We start from the raw sequence: 17,910 nt of genomic DNA, 5'->3' as shown, positions 1-17,910 counted from the left end.
AAACCACAATGTTTAGATATTTGGCATGAACTATGTTCTAACAATACTCCTATTGAATATGAAATAGTTTAAGCCTGCAGAAAAAAACATGTTTTAGGTATCAGAGATATAGAGTCTACATGGCCATCTTGTTTCTAGGAAACCTTTATTATTAATTATGGTTGCCGAAAATCCCTAGGTCTTGTGAAAATGTTATAAAAAGTACAATGTTTTAGAAGTAACTTGATTGCTTTACAAACATGTTTGGATATACTTACAATTGAAATTGCATCTTTATTTGGCTATACATTCAGGAGTCTGAATGGAAATGAGCAAGAAGCATTCCATATAAATTGGAATAATAGTAATAAATGAATGACATGTTAATCAATACACAGATTGTTAATGAAATAAAATAAAGCCACGATCTAATGTTTATTTTTATGTAGTCTGTTGGTCTGAATGTCTGTCCACACTGGTATGTCTTGATCATATCATTGTTATTTATGTATGAGTGTAACCATAACTTGGAACAAATGTGAAACACAGTAAAAGGCAGTTTCTGGCGCAAGACCCAGGTCCCTATCTTAAAGATCAAGGTCACATTTAGCCTGTCAAGGTTATATTTCAAGACTTCGCATAGATAGGCGCGTCCGATCCATATGTTTGTCATTAATAGATTGATTTTAAAATTAGTCATTCGTGGATGGAAGTAAATAACTTGCAACACGTATGAAGCACAGTAAGACGAAGTTCCGCGCGCAAGATCCAGGTCCCTAGCTTAATGGTGTATGTCACACTGAGCATTTCAAGCTAATATTGCAAGATTGTGCATTTTTGGCGGGTCTGGTCCATATCATTGTCGTAAATGGATGGATTCTAAATAAACTTTGCGCAAATGTTTGGCATATTAAGGGTGTGTCGCGCCCAAAACACATGTCCCTAGCTCAAAGTTCAAGGTCATGCGTGTACTTTTAAGGATATTGCATTAAAAGATGGAATATGCACAACTCTTTTTGCATTATTGATCAACATAGTAGGCTAGTAGTATAAAATTTATAAATAATGTCTCAAAATATGATCCTCACTTGTGTCAGTATTGCCTTACATGAGGGCGACCGCATGCAGTGAGCCCGACATAGTTGTCACACTAGCGGGTCGGATTTTGTGAATTAGTCTGTCCGGATGATGCTTGTCTGGAGCATAACTCTGCCATTAGTAGGCATAGTTTCAAATAATTTATTATCAATGTTCACACTCATGAAACTACTTAGTATAACTAAGAACTGTGGTAATGTCAAATGTTAAGGTATCAGATTAAGGTCAAATGTGAAACACAGGGTATTATGTTCTTGTCCAGCTTTGTCATTCCTTGCTGGATTTTCATTAGGATGAGACGATGTGTCATGCCCAAGACCAGCGTCCCTGTCTACAAGGTGCAGGTCACACTTGGAGGTGAACATTACAAAATCGGTTTTAATACATCCTTGAACTTTCGAAAGTTTTGTGCGTGAAACACTGTATCACTGTGTTTATAGTGATAATCCTAGATCTACAAATAAATGACTGCCAAAGATCAAACAGCATGTTTTCCCCGACATCACTTCTTGCTATTTACATATTCACAGTAATTAAGCTGACTCGTTGGTTGCCCTTGTTTTTAGTTTTCTGTATATAACAAGCGATACTTAATATATATATATATATATATATATATATATATATATATATATATATATATATATATATATATATATATATATATATATATATACAGGCATTTCCCCAGACGGTTTAAGCACAGCGGGTTCGCGGTGCCTGGACTCCAAAATCCATTACGCCGCGGCGCTTGATTTTCAGATAATGACGTCCCGATGCTTGAAAAGTTTACAAGCCATTTCAAGCTCTGATCCGAATGTTGTCTGCATTCTGGCATCGACCAATTCTTATAAGTTTTATGTTCATAATAATAGATTTGATAAGACGCGAGCACAATTTTTGGGTTGTTTACAGGGGTCAATTATGGTGTGTATCCCCTAATAATGGTCAATAATGATCGATTAAAATAAACAGTCAACGTTGTTTGTTGCGGTAGCGTACTTGAATAAAAAATCATAACATGTGTTTTATTATTACTTGCAGTATAACAAAACAAAGCGTGATTAAGAAGATTCATGTGACGTTAAGCATATTATTTTAGTAAAACACGGTATACGTTTCAGCGTAATTTAAGTTATATTTACAATTAATTGAAGTCAAATGTCTCACTTGATTTCTCCCGCAAACTTACAATGTTCACACTATTTTCTCAAACGCGACAAAATTAACAGCACCAACATAACACGCATTCACATTAAATAGCTTATTCAATATTTTCGGAAAACGCTTAATATCTGCAACACATTTTCTTTAGTTTTGATGCACGAAATAATGATACGATCGAATATACGACCAGTTCCAGTGTCTGGGAAATCTGCACTTGCACATTTATTTGTCAGTACTACTAATTATCGTCGCTGTCAGAGAGTAAAATAAGTAAAAGTGAAAGTGTCAAGGACGTTTTAGTGATCCTGAGACCTCCAACCCACGAACCAAAAGTCTCAAACAGCGAGTCAGTGGCAGCAATATTGTCCAACGTTGTCCATGGGTAACAGAAGTTAAAGGAGGTAAGAACATCTTTACTTAACTAAACTTTGTATAAGTATGTAGTGAAATCAACGCAAAATGAAATCGCACGTGAATAATTATTAAAAACAGACAGATAGTGTGTTGAATAAAATATTAGACACTACAGATGATTACATTTAAATACAAAAGCATATCTTAATGTAACTTTATAAACATATACTAGACTTTAAAATAAAACAGTTGTTTGAAAAAATAATCCACCCTTTTGTAGGTTTATTGTGCTCTTTGTGTATTCTTCACATGTGCAGATCAGTACGTTCAGAAGTCGGTACTGCTCCTTGGGTACTTGACTAGACTGTCAATAATATACGTAATAACAAACGAAAATTGATTTTTTGCTTAAGCATCTCTTAGTGTTAAGTCAATGAGATTAAACATTCTAATTTCAGATAATTTTACATTTTGTTTGTATTTCAGACTGCGAGTAGGCTTAAGCACAATGAAAAGGGGTATACACAGAAAATTCTGCTCGCCTGAAGTCTGCTGTCCTCAATGCTCTGGTGATGGTCAGCATTAAAGGACCAGACAATGAGGCAGTGGACTTAGTTATTTTATAATATAAAATATGACTTTAATATAACAAATGGAGTAAAAATAAATAAACAATAAAATAAATATTAATGCTTTCATAGCTCCAAATTAGTGTGTGAATTTTATATAGGAACAAGTAGAAAAAAGTAGTTAAATAGCTCCTAAGTATTGTGTTTTGTGATGAAGAAAATGTAGAGAAAAAAAAGAAAGCTTAATAGGCACCCTTTTGAATCAACCCCCATTACGCCATGTCTTGCCGCTGTGCTTGACCAAAATCCTGGGGAAATGCCTGATATATATATATATATATATATATATATATATATATAATGTTCAGTGTAACCCAATAGTTTCAACTCATTCCTTGCATCCTTGTTGAACATGTTGACATCCAAACATTAGCTCTTTCAACAAATTTTAGTATCATAGTAATCATTTAAAGATTGAAATACACTTTGCTAAATATATTTTCGTGGTTGAAACTGTTAAGAGAGTCCAGCTGTCTTTAATGACGGCATACCACTATTTAAAGACCACTTTAGACTTTTCAAATGTTTTTGAGACATATTTGACTGTGTAAAATGCGTGTGTTTGGTCGATATATGTTGTGAGAAAACTAGTCTTTTAACGCTTGATATGAAAAAATACACAATTTTCTACTCTGTTTTTAGACCATAGTCCAGGTGTAAGGGTGTGACCAAAAATAATTGAACACACAATGTTGCTTTTAAAAAGGCCCGGGGAACTGATTCAATAAACATCGTAGTACACTTCACGGTACGATACAGATAAGGTGCATAATTGTTAAACTCTATGGCATATCCATATTCCATATCATAAGATTATAAAGTAACAGTGCATGTTTAGATTACATAATTCTCACGTCAACATTTACGTACGATCATTTATAAAACGGCTCCCTGAACACTACGGTAAATTTGTCACAAAATTCACTACTTACTGTTTTTATCATGTAATGTGATAACAATTAAGGAATTGCGTCTTTCTGGAGCTGTTTTTGTAACTTTAAATATATTTAATGAAACAAAAAATAAATGTCTTTCTTCAAACTGTGGTTGTTGCCTAAATAAATTCAGTCGGGATGACCTCAGTGATTCCAATGTTATGCCCCATAATTGATTGAAATTGAGAAATTGTGTCTTTTCGGAACTGTTTCTCAGTAACTACTGCATTGAAATTCATTTAACATAAACTATTTTTAAACTGTTGTGGTTCATTCATAAATTCTGTCGGAATTCACTTGCTATCGCCAGAGTTGGGCAACATTATTTAATTGAATTGTTTCTCCGTTACTATAACGTAGAAATGTGTATCATCATACTGCGGTAGAGGATGCTGAAGTTTTGTCGGGAACAATTTTCGCCCATGAATTGCATTAAACTGAGGAAATTGTCTGTCCTGAGCTATTTCCTATGTGTTGATGTCATGATATGATAAAAACATGTTCAGTATCGTACTGTGGAAGTACACTTTCAAGTTGGTTTGGGATAAACTCTAGCAGTAATATTGCCTCTTTATTGGTTGAAATTGAAGATTTCTATATCTGGAGCAGTCGTATAAACTTTGATGAAATTCAAATTATATGTTTGTTATCATGCTTATGTGGTTCTGTTAGAATGACTTGGAAAGTTAAGAGTTTTAGCCTTATCGATTGAAATGTAAATAAGTTTCGGCAGAGATATATAAATGCTTTGAATATGCTTATTTTTTCTATATGTTAAACATGCATTTAAAGGACCACAGTTCACAAATATGGACATTTGATGTAATACTATAGGAACAACTGCATTTTTACTTCTTTATATTTTCTATATATTTAAATGCTCGAATGAATACAGATGTTGGCATCATACGTGAATCAGATCAAACCATGCAGTTTGTGGAGTTCTATGACAACCACTTCATGTTTACATGTAAATGATTATACTATTGTTGCTAATTTAAATGGTTCACCGGTGTTAATCGCGTTTAATATTTTAGCGTGTACATAATATGTAAAACCATTAAATTTCATTATGTCTGTCAGCTAGTGATATCTACACAAGAATAATGTAATCGTTAATCCCATTTTCGACGTTTATCCTTGGAAAAAGGATTCTTGATTGTTATATCTCCTCACAAGTGTCACTGATCACCTGTTCCAGAGGGGCAAATATTTGTCTCCTCTCACACTGATCACCTGTTCCAGAGGGGAAAATATTTGTCTCCCCTCACACTGATCACCTGTTCCAGAGGGGCACATTTTTGTCTCCCCTTGATACTTGCAATTTGAACGTCTTCAGAGTCGTCGGTATAGTCATTATTCGTATCGTCTAAATAAAAGCCAACATGTGATTGCATCTGACCAGATATCCACATCGCATGCGGAGGTTACCTTACTGTTCTAAGTCAATGCGTCGATCATGCTCGAGTCCATAAACTAAGTCTTCTGTTCATTTCCTCTATATAAATGTAGTACAGATCAACTAATTGTACTATGGTTAAAGAATCCAAGATCCCGTTGTATTCCATATAGTAAAACAAGTGATAACAAGAGATGTGTTTGTCAAAAACACAATGCCCCCTATTCCGCCGCTTTGAAATAAAATTTCAATATATCATATGGCAGGTTTAGAAATTATCTCGCTTTTAAAACTTTAACTTCCCTTGGATTGTACTTTTGACTTTTGACCTTGAAGGATGACCTTGACCTTTTACCCCTCAAAATGTGCAGTTTCATGAGATACACATGCATGCCAAATATCAAGTTCCTATCTTCAATATTGCAAAAGTTATGGCCAATGTTAAAGTTTTCGGACGGACGCACAGACTGACAGAAGGACAGTTCAACTGTTATATGCCACCATACCGGTGGCATGAAAATAGGACAATACGCCTTCAAATACATCACGTAATAATCGTCCAATACGCTGGTTATGTGCACTGCGTCCAGTTATCAGACTGCCCGCCCCAAGTTTCGCTAGCATAAAATCGGCAACACCCACGTTTTCTTATCCCTTGTCGGATCCAACCCTTTTTGGAAATCCGTATTTTAGCACACCTGACTTAAAGCTTTTTAACACAGTGTATGATCTATTGTTGTCTGATCAAGACAGGAAAAAAATCATTCTACTGTAGCCATCGAATTTCTCATATAACAACAAATCTATAGCGAACGAGTTTATGGTTTGTATCTATATGTCATAAGTGATTTGGTCCTTCAAACATGTACACACGTCTGTTTAGACGACCCCGTTTTCTCTCTGAAATCCCCGTTGCGTTTAGTATGTGAATGCTCTCCTTCAAACGATACCGCTAAATAAGTATGCCTTTTTGGCGAATGGGTTGCGTGATCATGTTCTCACCGCAAAATGGAAGCTCCTTTGTGACTTCTCAAACGCGTTCATCAAGGTTGTCATCAGTAACTAAGAGTAAAAAATACTGTTTGCTTAACCCATATCGCATCATTCGTCGGTAAACGGTTCGTTTGGACCATGCTAAAAAGCGTGCATTATCAATTATCTTAAAACCATTTCAACAAGATTCTCCATGACAGTCTTTGGTATGTAAAACTGTGGTGTTCCGCATAGAGGCGCGTCTTTACTTTGTTTTAAGCATCCATATTGAAGATAGCGACTTGATATTTGGCATGCATTTGTATCTCATGGAGCTGCACATTTTGAGTGGTGAAAGGTCAAGGTCATCCTTCAATGTTAAACATATGGGGGAAATAATGTTTCACAAACACATCTTGTTTTTTATGCAACGCTTACATATATTAATCTGATTGTTGGTGTTTGAGTCTATATGCATGACCTACAGATGAAGTGTAAAATTCGTTTCGTTCCATTGACTTTTGACAAAGTTATGGGCATTGGGCTTAATTCTTTTCTTTAATAACCGTTTTCTGCCGGTTTTTACGCAACCCTTTCAGATATTTTGCTGATTTGTATGCCCTCAGTCGGGTGGCATATATCAGTCGAACTGTCTGTCCGTCTGACATATCATTTTCCGGACTTTTTTTAATGATGTTGACGTGATATTTGATGAGTGAATCTACCTGTATGACTGAAAATAAAATATGAGTTTCGTCTGACATATCATTTTCCGGACTTTTTTTTAATGATGTTGACGTGATATTTGACGAGTGAATCTACCTGCATGACTGAAAATAAAATTTGAGTTTCGTTTCGGTCCGTTGATTTTTTTTAGAAATAATGGGCCTTGGACTTAAACAAAGAAACTTACCGGCTAAACTAATTGACGATTATCAATATCACCTCTATAATTGCTTCCAACATAATTGGTTTTTAACAAACTATTAACGTCAGCAATTCTGCAGACCAACGACCTCCTACAGTTATCAGTTATTCCATTCGCTGCTTCTCTTTCCTTGGCAAATCAAAAGACGTGTAACATCAGCCATCGATAGATAAGCATTCAGGATCACAAGGGGCTGATCGGGGATGTGTGAAGCAAAAACTTAAACAAAAAAGTCGAAGTTTTGCCCGTAGACCCCCTTATAACCATACCTTTACTTAAACAGCATTCCAAACCGAATTGATATAAACAATAAAAAGATAGGTCATCCAGTATTTAAGAAAGAGCTCGACGCAAATCAACGGTCACCGTTTTAAGGCCATCTTTTTACCGGCTTCTCTCCAGTTGATGAGGGTTTCCCGCTATCTGTCAAAGTATTATGTAGTCTCCAAACTAAAAGCTAAACACTGAATTTGTAGTATACAACAATGGTTTCCCTAACACATGCACACAGAAATATTCAAAAAATAAAGTTATGCCATGTGCCCATACAGAGAATTGTGTCTTTTAATAAGTGCCGTTCCATTTTTATAGGGTATAGCAATTGAACACCAAAAGTATTTAGTATACTGTAACCTCTAACATAAATTCTACTTTTAATTTATTAGCAACGACCGCTGTGTACATCTTTTTTTGAAAAAAGTCTACGTCGATAACCAGAATGGTGAGGCATTAGTTTTTCTTGGTTGCTTTAATCTTTCATAAGTGCATGCGTACAGCTCAAATTTCTATTTCGTTAAGGCAAAAACCATGTAAAAATAGTCATTCTTAATCTGATCCTGTTAGAGGTTATATTACACTAATTCCGATTCCCATTATAAAACTGACAACTTTCACAGCATTTTTCTTGCCTTTTCGACGCATCAAATTTTCCGAACCTGGTATCATTTTAAAGATGGATCTGTCCTCTTCCAATAATTGCAATCAAAAACGTACCGTCTCGCAACTTCTAAGAAAGAAAATCGCTGTCAAATGAACCCACCGTAGAAAAACGTGTTTCGGAATCCTAATTTCGACAAAAGCCCCACACAATAGAAAACACACCCTCAAAAGTCCATCTTTTAAGTTAGCTTCCAATCCAAGGCATCAAAGTACTCCAGACACATACAGGATATTACAAATAACCACAAAAGACATGTCTCACATTGTTAAATTGCTTATATTCAAGAAGAGAAAAGGAACTCTTTAGAAATAGGCACTACTTTCGAATGGACCACGGAGGGATACACAATGATTTACGACGATTGAACTTTACCGGTACGCAACACTTAACATCAAACAGCGTACCCTAACCCTAACCCTTAACACCTAACACATAACAACTAACGCAACACCTTATAATCCTTTTTATCCTATATATTTCCTTAGTATCGGGGGCTACCGTCCCCAAACCCCCCCTTTGTCGATAGTGGTTAACAACTGCGTACCAGTAAAGTTCAATCTAGCTCATTACCTGTCACCACAAAAATGATCAAACCTGAAGTGGAAGTTATGTTAAATACAGATAATAAAAAAAACATAATCTGTGTATTCTTTTTTTGTTTACCTTAAAAGTATATAAATGGAAAAAAAAACACTGAAAATGAAGATGCACTTTGTGTCCTTTTTCCCTGTCTCAAAATTCCCTATTTAAAGTTTGACTTCAAAGTGTTTGTAAATCAAGCTATTTAAGTGTTGAAATAATGAGTTTTGAAGTTTTATTATCCATGCATGTAACTGATCTTTTTCTGAGTATCTGCTTTAAGTGAGATTTAATAATAAAATTATCACTATAATAACCAATTTCACTGGTATAGATCATGTTCCCAAAATTGTTAGAAAAAGCTCTGCATGGTTAAATATGCCAATATTTTCGAGCTTGTTTATGTTCTTTCAGAATGAGACGGACATCACTTTCAAGCACATGACAGCGTCAGTCTCCACTGACCCATTGTTGACTGTGCAAAACACTCCTGAAATTGCAGTGTGCTTCGGGGGATTTGCACCCGAGTCAAATGTGGTAACAATTGCAATATATGCAATAGGTATGTAGATGTTAAACACGTTGATGTTTCATCATCCGTATTATTGGCATCATCATAAGCATCATTATTATTATATCACAGGGCTTTTTTTCCTTCTTAGAGAATGGCCATGAATGGCCATTTCACAATTTTGACAAGGATATTTCACAAATCTACTAAGGCCACTTAACTTGACAAAAACGGCAATTTTAGCTGTGAAATTTGAACTTTTTGGGCTTAAAACTGTCCAAAATGGCAATTTCACAATTTAAAATTAAAATTTGATTAAATATTATACATAAGCAAGACAAGATATTGACAGTATTGAGGCTTTTCTATGGTTTTAGATAGAGTTTACCAGTCAAAATATTGTTGATATCAATGGTTATATGTTGAAAGAAATTGTCAAGGCAATGAAATATGATTTTAATGCATTATTTAAAGACATTTTAATATGATGCAAGTATTAAACATCTTTTAATATACTAATTCTTAACAAACTGAATTTCACAATTTGTACAAGTGCGCCACTCGTTTTTTTTTTCACAATTTTCAGAAGTTGACGCGACTCATTAAAAAAAAAAAATTAAAGTTCGCGACTCATTTTTCACAAAGTGAGGGGGCCAGGGCTGCTTCTCAAAATCAGTAAAAATCACCCCTTCAAACAATGAGGTGTTCTGCAAGATATCTAGAGAACGCTTTGAGCTTTGATCATCCAATTAATACGCTTGGAGGATAGAAAAACAACCATTGATTTGAATGTCAAAGATCAAGATCACTTGGGCTTGTAACATGTACAGTTTTCAGTTAAGAAATGGAAATAACTCAAGATAGCAATCCCTTAAGAAGACTTTCAATTAACGTAAAAAAAATCTTGGGATTGGACGTAGCATTTCCTAATTATTGGAGACATTGAAGTACTATTTGAAATACCTGTGAAAACTGTTTGACAGGTTGTTACAACAGACCTGTTCTAGCCATTTTATTGATGCCCATTAAGAGACTTGTATTGATGACTAATTTGTAACTGGGGCATGGGTATACATGGCTTACAGCCATCTTTTGTTTCTCCTAGGTGTTTTATGTATAAACTATGTTTTTTCTACTTTCAAGATGAACAATACTTGAAAGTCTTCTCATGTTTTTTATTGTAAAAACACACTGAGTTGCCAAAAATTAAATAAAATGAAAGAACTGTTTGGTCAAGATTCATGTTCAAACTGTTGCAGGTGTGTTTGCCAGTGTCGTGATCCTCCTGCTGCTGGTTTTTGCTCTTAAACGTCTCACTGCAAGACAAGCCAGGCCCAGAGCTCTACTGGGATCTAGCCCTTGCAGTCTGTCAATGGGAGGCAACCCTGTAGAGGGAAGTGGCAACCACAAGGGAGACAACATCTACATTTGGGAGGAGTTTCGTAAGGGATGCAAACCAGCTAATGAAAGTGGCAATATAAGAGGCAACCACTACATTCAGGATAAGGAGTGTAGAAAGGGAGGCAATCATGGAGAGGGTGGTGACCTTCATAAGGGAGACAACCTCTACACCCAGGAGGATTATGACCATGACCAGTCCAGGAAATGCTTGCTGGATCTTGGACCATAGTTTGGAAACTATTAGAAGCCTCCAAGCTCCTACATATAGGCAGATTGGTTGATTTCATTTTGACTTGGGATGGATGGGTTCAATTTTTTGTTTAACCAATTTGAATTGAAGATGATATTGCAAATATATTGATCAAAATTATCAGTATCATCAAGATAAAGTAAATGTTACTCGCAAGTTTTACATTTTTGAAGTTGTTTTTTTGTTGAAATCTGAAGTATTGGTAAACATTATTGTAATATCAATATAAAGTAAATGTTATCTGGGTTTTTAATCATGATGTATTTTTCAAGTTTATGATTTACTTCATCCAATGTGCTCATGGTGAGCTTTTGTGATCCCCTTTTATCCAGCGTGTGTCGTTCAGCGTCAATATTTGCCTTGTTAACTCTCTAGAGGCCACATTTATTGTCAAATCTTCATGGAATTTGGTCAGAAGATTGGTCTTAATTATATCTTGGATGAGTTCGAAAATGGTTCCGGTTGGTTGAAAAACATGGCTGCACAAGGGCTGGGAATTTTTCCTTATATGGCTATATATGGCAATAGTTAAACCTTGTTAACACTCTAGAGGCCACATTTATTGAGCCATCTTCATGAAACTTGATCAGAAGATTCATCCCAATAATATCTTTGACGAGTTCGAAAATGATGTTAGTTGGTTGAAAAACATGGACGCCAGGGGGCGGGGCATTTTTCCTTATATCGCTATAGTAAAACCTTGTTAACACTCAAGGGGCCACATTTATTTTCCAATCATCATGAAACTTGGTCTGAAGAATTGTCCCAATGATATCTTGGACTAGATTTGAAATGGTTTAGGTTGCTTTAAAAACATGGCCACCAGGGGTTGGGGCTTATTTCCTTATATGGTTATATATGTATATTCCAGGCTTTTGTAAAAGCTTATTAACACTCTAGATGCCACATTTATTGTCCGATCTTCATGAAACTTGGTCAAAAGATTTGTCCCAATGATATCTTAAATGAGTTTGAAAATGGTTCCAGTTGGTTGAACAACATGGCTTCCAAGGGGGCGGGGCATTTTTCCTTATATAGCTATAGCAAATCTTGTTAATACTCTAGAGGCCACAATTATTGTCCGATCATCATGAAACTTGGTCAGAAGATTTGTCCCAATGATATCTTAGACATGTTCCAAAATGGTTCAGGTTGCTTGAAAAACATGGCCACCAGGGGGCTGAGCATTTTTCCTTTTATGGATATATATGGCTTTTGTAAAACCTTGTTAACACTCTATAGACCACATTTATTGTTTGATCTTCATGAAACTTTGTCAGAAGATTCATCTTAATTATATCTTGGATGAGTTTGAAAATGGTTTGGGTTGGTTGAAAAACATAGCCACCAAGGGGCGGGGCATTTTTCCTTATATGGCTATTGTAAAACCGTGTTTACACTCTAGAGGCCACATTTGTTGTCCGATCATCATAAAACTTGGCGAGAAGATTTGTCCTAATGATATTTTAGATGCGTTTACAAATAGTTCTGGTTGAAAAATATGGGCACCAGAGGGCGTTGCATTTTTCCTTATATGGCTATATGGTTAAAGTAAAACCTTGTTAACATTCTTCAGGCCACATTTATTGTCTGATCTTCATAAAACTTGGTCACAAGAATTGTCCCAATGATATCTTGGACGAGTTTAAAAAAAATTCCAGTTGGTTGAAAAACATAGCCACCAGGGGGTGGGGCATTTTTCCTTAAATGGCTATTGTAAAAACTTGTTAATACTCTTTATGTCACATTTATTGTCCAATCTTCATGAAACTTGGTCAGAAGATTTGTTTTAGGTAATGATATTTTGGATGTGTACGAAAATGTATCCGGTCTTTTGAAAAACATGGCCACCAGGGTGTTCACTATTCATGGAAGTTGGTTAGAACATTTGTTCTAATGACATTTTGGGCTGCACAGAAAAGCTCAGTTCCTTTGAATCTCAGGTGAGAGACTTTGGGCCTTTCAGGCCCTCTTGTTAATTCATAAGACTAGTTTTAATGTTGATTATTCATTACTTGTATATAATTTTGATATAGTCAAAATAGCTGCTTCTTTTACATTTTTAGCTCACCTGTCACGAAGTGACATGGTGAGCTTATGTGACCATGTGATGTCCGGCGTCCGTTATATGTGCGTGCGTGTGTGCGTGCGTCCGTCAGTCAACAATTTGTTTGTGTTGACAGTAGAGGTCACAGTTTTCATCCAGTCTTTATGAAATTTAATCAGAATGTTTATCTTGATGAAATCTTGGATGGGATTGTATTTGGGTCATCTAGGGTCAAAAACTAGGTCACTAGGTGAAAAATTAGGTCACATTATAGGTCACATAATAGAAAAACCTTGTGTAGACAATAGAGGTCGCAGTTTCATGTTTATGAAATTTGGTCAGAATGTTCATCTTGATGAAATCTGGGTTGGGATTGTATTTGGGTCATCTGGGGTCAAAAACTAGGTCACTAGGTCAAAAACTAGGTCAAATAATAGGAAAACCTTGTGAAGGCAATAGAGGGCGCAGTTTTCATCCAATCTTTATGAAATTTAGTCAGAATGTTTATCTTGATGAAATCTGGCTTGGGAATGTATTTGGGTCATCTGGGGTCAAAAAGTAGGTCACTAGGTCAAAACTAAGTCAAATACTAGAAAAACCTTGTGTAGACAATAGAGGTCGCAGTTTTCATCCAATCTTTATGAAATTTGGTCAGAATGTTTATCTTGATGAAATCTGGGTTGGGATTGTATTTGGGTCATATGAGGTCAAAAACAAGGTCACTAAGTCAAATAATAGAAAAACCGTCAACAATTTGTTTGTGTAGACGGTAGAGGTCACAGTTTTCATCCAATCTTTATGAAATTCGGTCAGAATGTTAATTTTGATGAAATCTGGGTTGGGATTGTATTTGGGTCATCTGGGGTCAAAAACTAGGTCACTATGCCAAATACTAGGTCACTAGGTGAAATAATAGAAAAACCTTGTATAGACAATAGAGGTCGCAGTTTATTAATGAAATTTAGTCAGAATGTTTATCTTGATGAAATCTGGGTTGGGATTGTATTTGGGTCATCTAGGGTCAAAAACTAGATCACTAGGTCAAATAATAGAAAAACCTTGTGTAGACAATAGAGGTCACAGTTTTCATCCAAACTTCATGAAATTTGGTCAGAATGTTTGTCTTGATGAAATCTGGGTTGAGTATGTATTTGGGTCACCTAGGGTTAAAAACTAGGTCAATAGGTCAAATATTAGAAAAATCTTGTGTAGACAATAGAGGTCACAGTTTTCATCCAATCTTTATGAAATTTGATCAAAATGTTTATCTTGGTGAAAACTGGGTTGGGATTGTATTTGGTTAGTCAGGTGAGCAATTCAGGGCCATCATGGCCCTCTTGTTCTGTATTAGCCTCAGGCTGTGTTTAAAATATTTAAGAGAATCTCTGGATTGTTTACTGTGATTTTTTAAATGAGATTATATACTTTTTTAATTTTTTCAAAGCAATGTTTATATTTGTTTCTTCAGCCAAGGAATTTCAATGACATTTTAAACAGTTATTGGAGATTGAAATTATTACTCTATCATTATTTTATGTAGCAATAAGAGAAGATATTATTTTTTGTGTAAAAAACCCCATATCTCACCTCCTACAAAAATGACTTAATCCGATTGGCTTATAGCAGTTACATGCCCATGGTGTATTTTCCATACACCCCAAGATATTTCCATACTTCCATCAATGTCAAAAAAGGCATCTGTTGGATGAACCCCAAAATAAGTTTTGTTATTATATGATTTTTTTCATATGTACGGGGAACCAACTATATAAATAATTGTAATTAAACACAATTGGCATAATTAAAATAGCAATTGCATTTGAAACTCTGCTGTAGATTAGATTGATGACACTATTTCAGCTTTATCAGGAGTCATAAAAAATGAATTTAGTATCAAAGATACGCCTCAATGACAACTTTTCCATTTTCTGTTCTGCCATCCCATTCACGAAATTAATTTTAAACCACATTAGATTCTATTTGTTTTTATAACATTTGTATAGAAAACTTACCATTCTGACCCTAAACACAATTTACATAATAGTAATCCTGTTGGAGCGAGTTATTTTATTCCCATCAAAGTTTACAATTATGCACGACAAACACGCAATCCAAAACAAGTTTTGGATTCGTTCAATGTTTTTTTCAATAAATATTTTACTTTTAAATAAACAACCACATCTGAATTGTTTTCCCTAACATCCAGAGAATTGAACTTAAGCTGTTGTGTTTCGTCAAATAAATTAGGTAACACAAGATGGGTCATGAATTGCGTAGTCAATTGAGGTAAAATAAAAGTACAGAGAGCTTGTTCAGTAATAAATTTTAGTAGGAACAAAATTGGATGATATGTTAAACACAGAAAGGAAAATATAGTCGGTTAGATATAATTGTTACACAGTTAGCAAATTATGGTGTATGGGATATAAACCCTCAGTAATTTCATGCCATACTCTAGCTTTGCTCTCTTATGGTATGAAATTACTGTGGGTGTATACCCACCCACCATCAGTTACTAACTCTGTAACTAATAATGCAATACATTTACTTTTTTAAATAATTTTCTTATGTATGATTGCTAAATATAAGCCACACATGTGTAAATAATATATGAATAAATGGTCAAACAATAAATACAAATGAACATTTTGTATCTTGTTAAATCTATGTAGCCAGACCACATTTTACTGTGAACTTTTGACTTTTGCTATTAGGAACACTTATTTTTTATGGGTTTACTTTATCTTACAAAATATCTGTTGATTTTGAGTATTTATGTTGCTTTAAGAAATGTTTTTAGATATGTTCTACTTTGCCTTTATCTTGCAAAGTACACAATTTTGTAAAAATAGTTTGTTATAGTGTCACATGTTAAGGTTTTATTTTCGTGTTTTGTGAGTTTTATTTTATGCATACATTCTTAATTGAAGCAATATATGTGAACATGGTTTTTCATGCTTGTTATTTTTGTATGACTCAATATCTAGCTTTTGTGCTTTATTTTGATGCTTTTTTTATCCCACGCCATAGGCGGAGGGATATTGTTTTGGCGTTGTCCGTCCATCCGTCTTTCTGTCCGTCCATCTTTCCGTCCGTCCGTCCGGCACTTTTGTGTCTGGAGCCATATCATGGAAGTGCTTTGGCGGATTTCAATTAAACTTCGTATGAGTATATATATTAATAGATAAGAGGATGATTCACACCAAATGTCATTGTACACCATCTGTTAGTAACGGAGTTATGGCCCTTTGCATCTTTAAAAAATGTTTTTTATCTGAGTGTCATTTATAATACTTTTATGTCCAGAAGCATATTGGCAGGGGATAGCAATTCAATGAATTTGCTTGTTTTATTTGTATTTCGATACAATTTGAAAAAAGTTGCTCACATTTTGCATATTACCAGTCATGTAAATGTGGAAGAGGAATTCTTTTTAACTTTTGTCTGTGATAACGAAGTCCTAAAGGTGAGCAATTGTATAGTGATCTGTTATCGTTTGAGGTAAACCAGATGCCCCTTACCTCTCAAAAAGTGTAAGGCCACATTTCCATTCAGTCTTGATGAAACTTTGTCTGAGTGTTTTTCTATACAATATCTTGGTTAAGATCGAATCTGGGTCACATGTATTAAAAAACCCAAAGTACTGACAGTACTGGTATGACGATGCTTTTGAACAGGATTGATATAAAAGCATCTATTAAAGTTTATCTACATCACCACAATTGTGTATGTGGGTACAAAAATTTTTGGTAGGAAAAAAATGGGTACGAAAATTTTGGGTCAACAATTATGCCAAAAAATAAATTAAGTACGTAAACAGATTTGGTTACGAAAAAAATTTGGGTAGGAAAAAAATTGGGTACGAAAAAAAAATTGGTTACGAGCAAAAATTTGGGTACTAAAAAAAAAATTGGGTACGAAAAAAATTGAGTAAGAAAAATGTAGGGTACGAAAAAATAATTGGGGGTACGGGGAAGTAGTACCCGTGGGGAACTTGATCCTTTCAGCGAAACTGGGAGGCGGGTTACATTCTCGATCAAATATAACAAGAAATATCTTTAAGAAGGTATTCAGCGTGTATTTTCGGTACCACTTATCTTAAAAAACTGTCTGTTACAGTAAAACGTTTGTGGGTTATAACATTACGTTTCAGCATATAAATTCAAAACTTGACATGCTCTTTAATTACACCATGCTCTTTAATTTCACATGTATATCATACCAAACTTTATATTTCGTTGTTTCCTTTCCTAAGTTAATGATGCTATGTGTACGGACGTGATTTCACAATCCCATGTGCATGAACATATACTTTTTCTCTTTTGATTATTGTTCTTCTTCTCTAATTCAATAAGCTTAGGCATGTTTGTTCGGTAAGTACGGCAATAATTTCATGATGATTCCGGATCGAAAGTGGGTATGAGCACATAGTCGTAAGAGCACTTGAATACGTGAGTTCGCTTATTAACACATGGTAAGGTTAACTAAATTTCCGCGATATGACCTAATATGTGTTTAAAACAGCAAACAATATTCAACAAACGAATGAATTGTCAAACATAGTAAGTGCACTGATATGGCTCTGTAATTTATGTTTGAAAAGTTTATAAAATATGCAAAATGAGAAAGCACGCAGAAGAGCAATTATCACAGATATGTTACAGCTATTATGCTGTTTATATACCATAGTCGCTACAACGTTTACAAATGACAGGTTTGAA

General features: G+C 34.9%; 1 protein-coding gene across 1 annotated transcript; it reads left to right on the top strand.

The window, feature by feature from the left end:
• The first annotated feature begins 8,057 nt into the window (after positions 1-8,057).
• LOC127865241 (uncharacterized) lies at positions 8,058-16,139 on the top strand. Its single transcript, XM_052405278.1, has 3 exons — positions 8,058-8,182; positions 9,395-9,542; positions 10,751-16,139. The coding sequence occupies exons 1-3, from the start codon at positions 8,180-8,182 to the stop codon at positions 11,119-11,121; spliced, it is 522 nt and encodes a 173-aa protein (XP_052261238.1). The 5' UTR covers positions 8,058-8,179; the 3' UTR covers positions 11,122-16,139.
• The last annotated feature ends 1,771 nt before the right edge of the window (positions 16,140-17,910 follow it).

This window comes from Dreissena polymorpha, chromosome 1, assembly GCF_020536995.1.
Source record: "Dreissena polymorpha isolate Duluth1 chromosome 1, UMN_Dpol_1.0, whole genome shotgun sequence".
In the NCBI taxonomy this organism is placed as follows: domain Eukaryota; kingdom Metazoa; phylum Mollusca; class Bivalvia; order Myida; family Dreissenidae; genus Dreissena; species Dreissena polymorpha.
The sequence above is the reverse complement of the archived record's forward strand: the minus strand, read 5'-3'. Positions and strand labels throughout refer to the sequence as shown.

Coding starts and splice junctions, on each gene's coding strand:
- LOC127865241 (XM_052405278.1), top strand. Junction 9,543..10,750: donor AATTGCAATATATGCAATAG/GTATGTAGATGT, acceptor AAACTGTTGCAG/GTGTGTTTGCCAGTGTCGTG.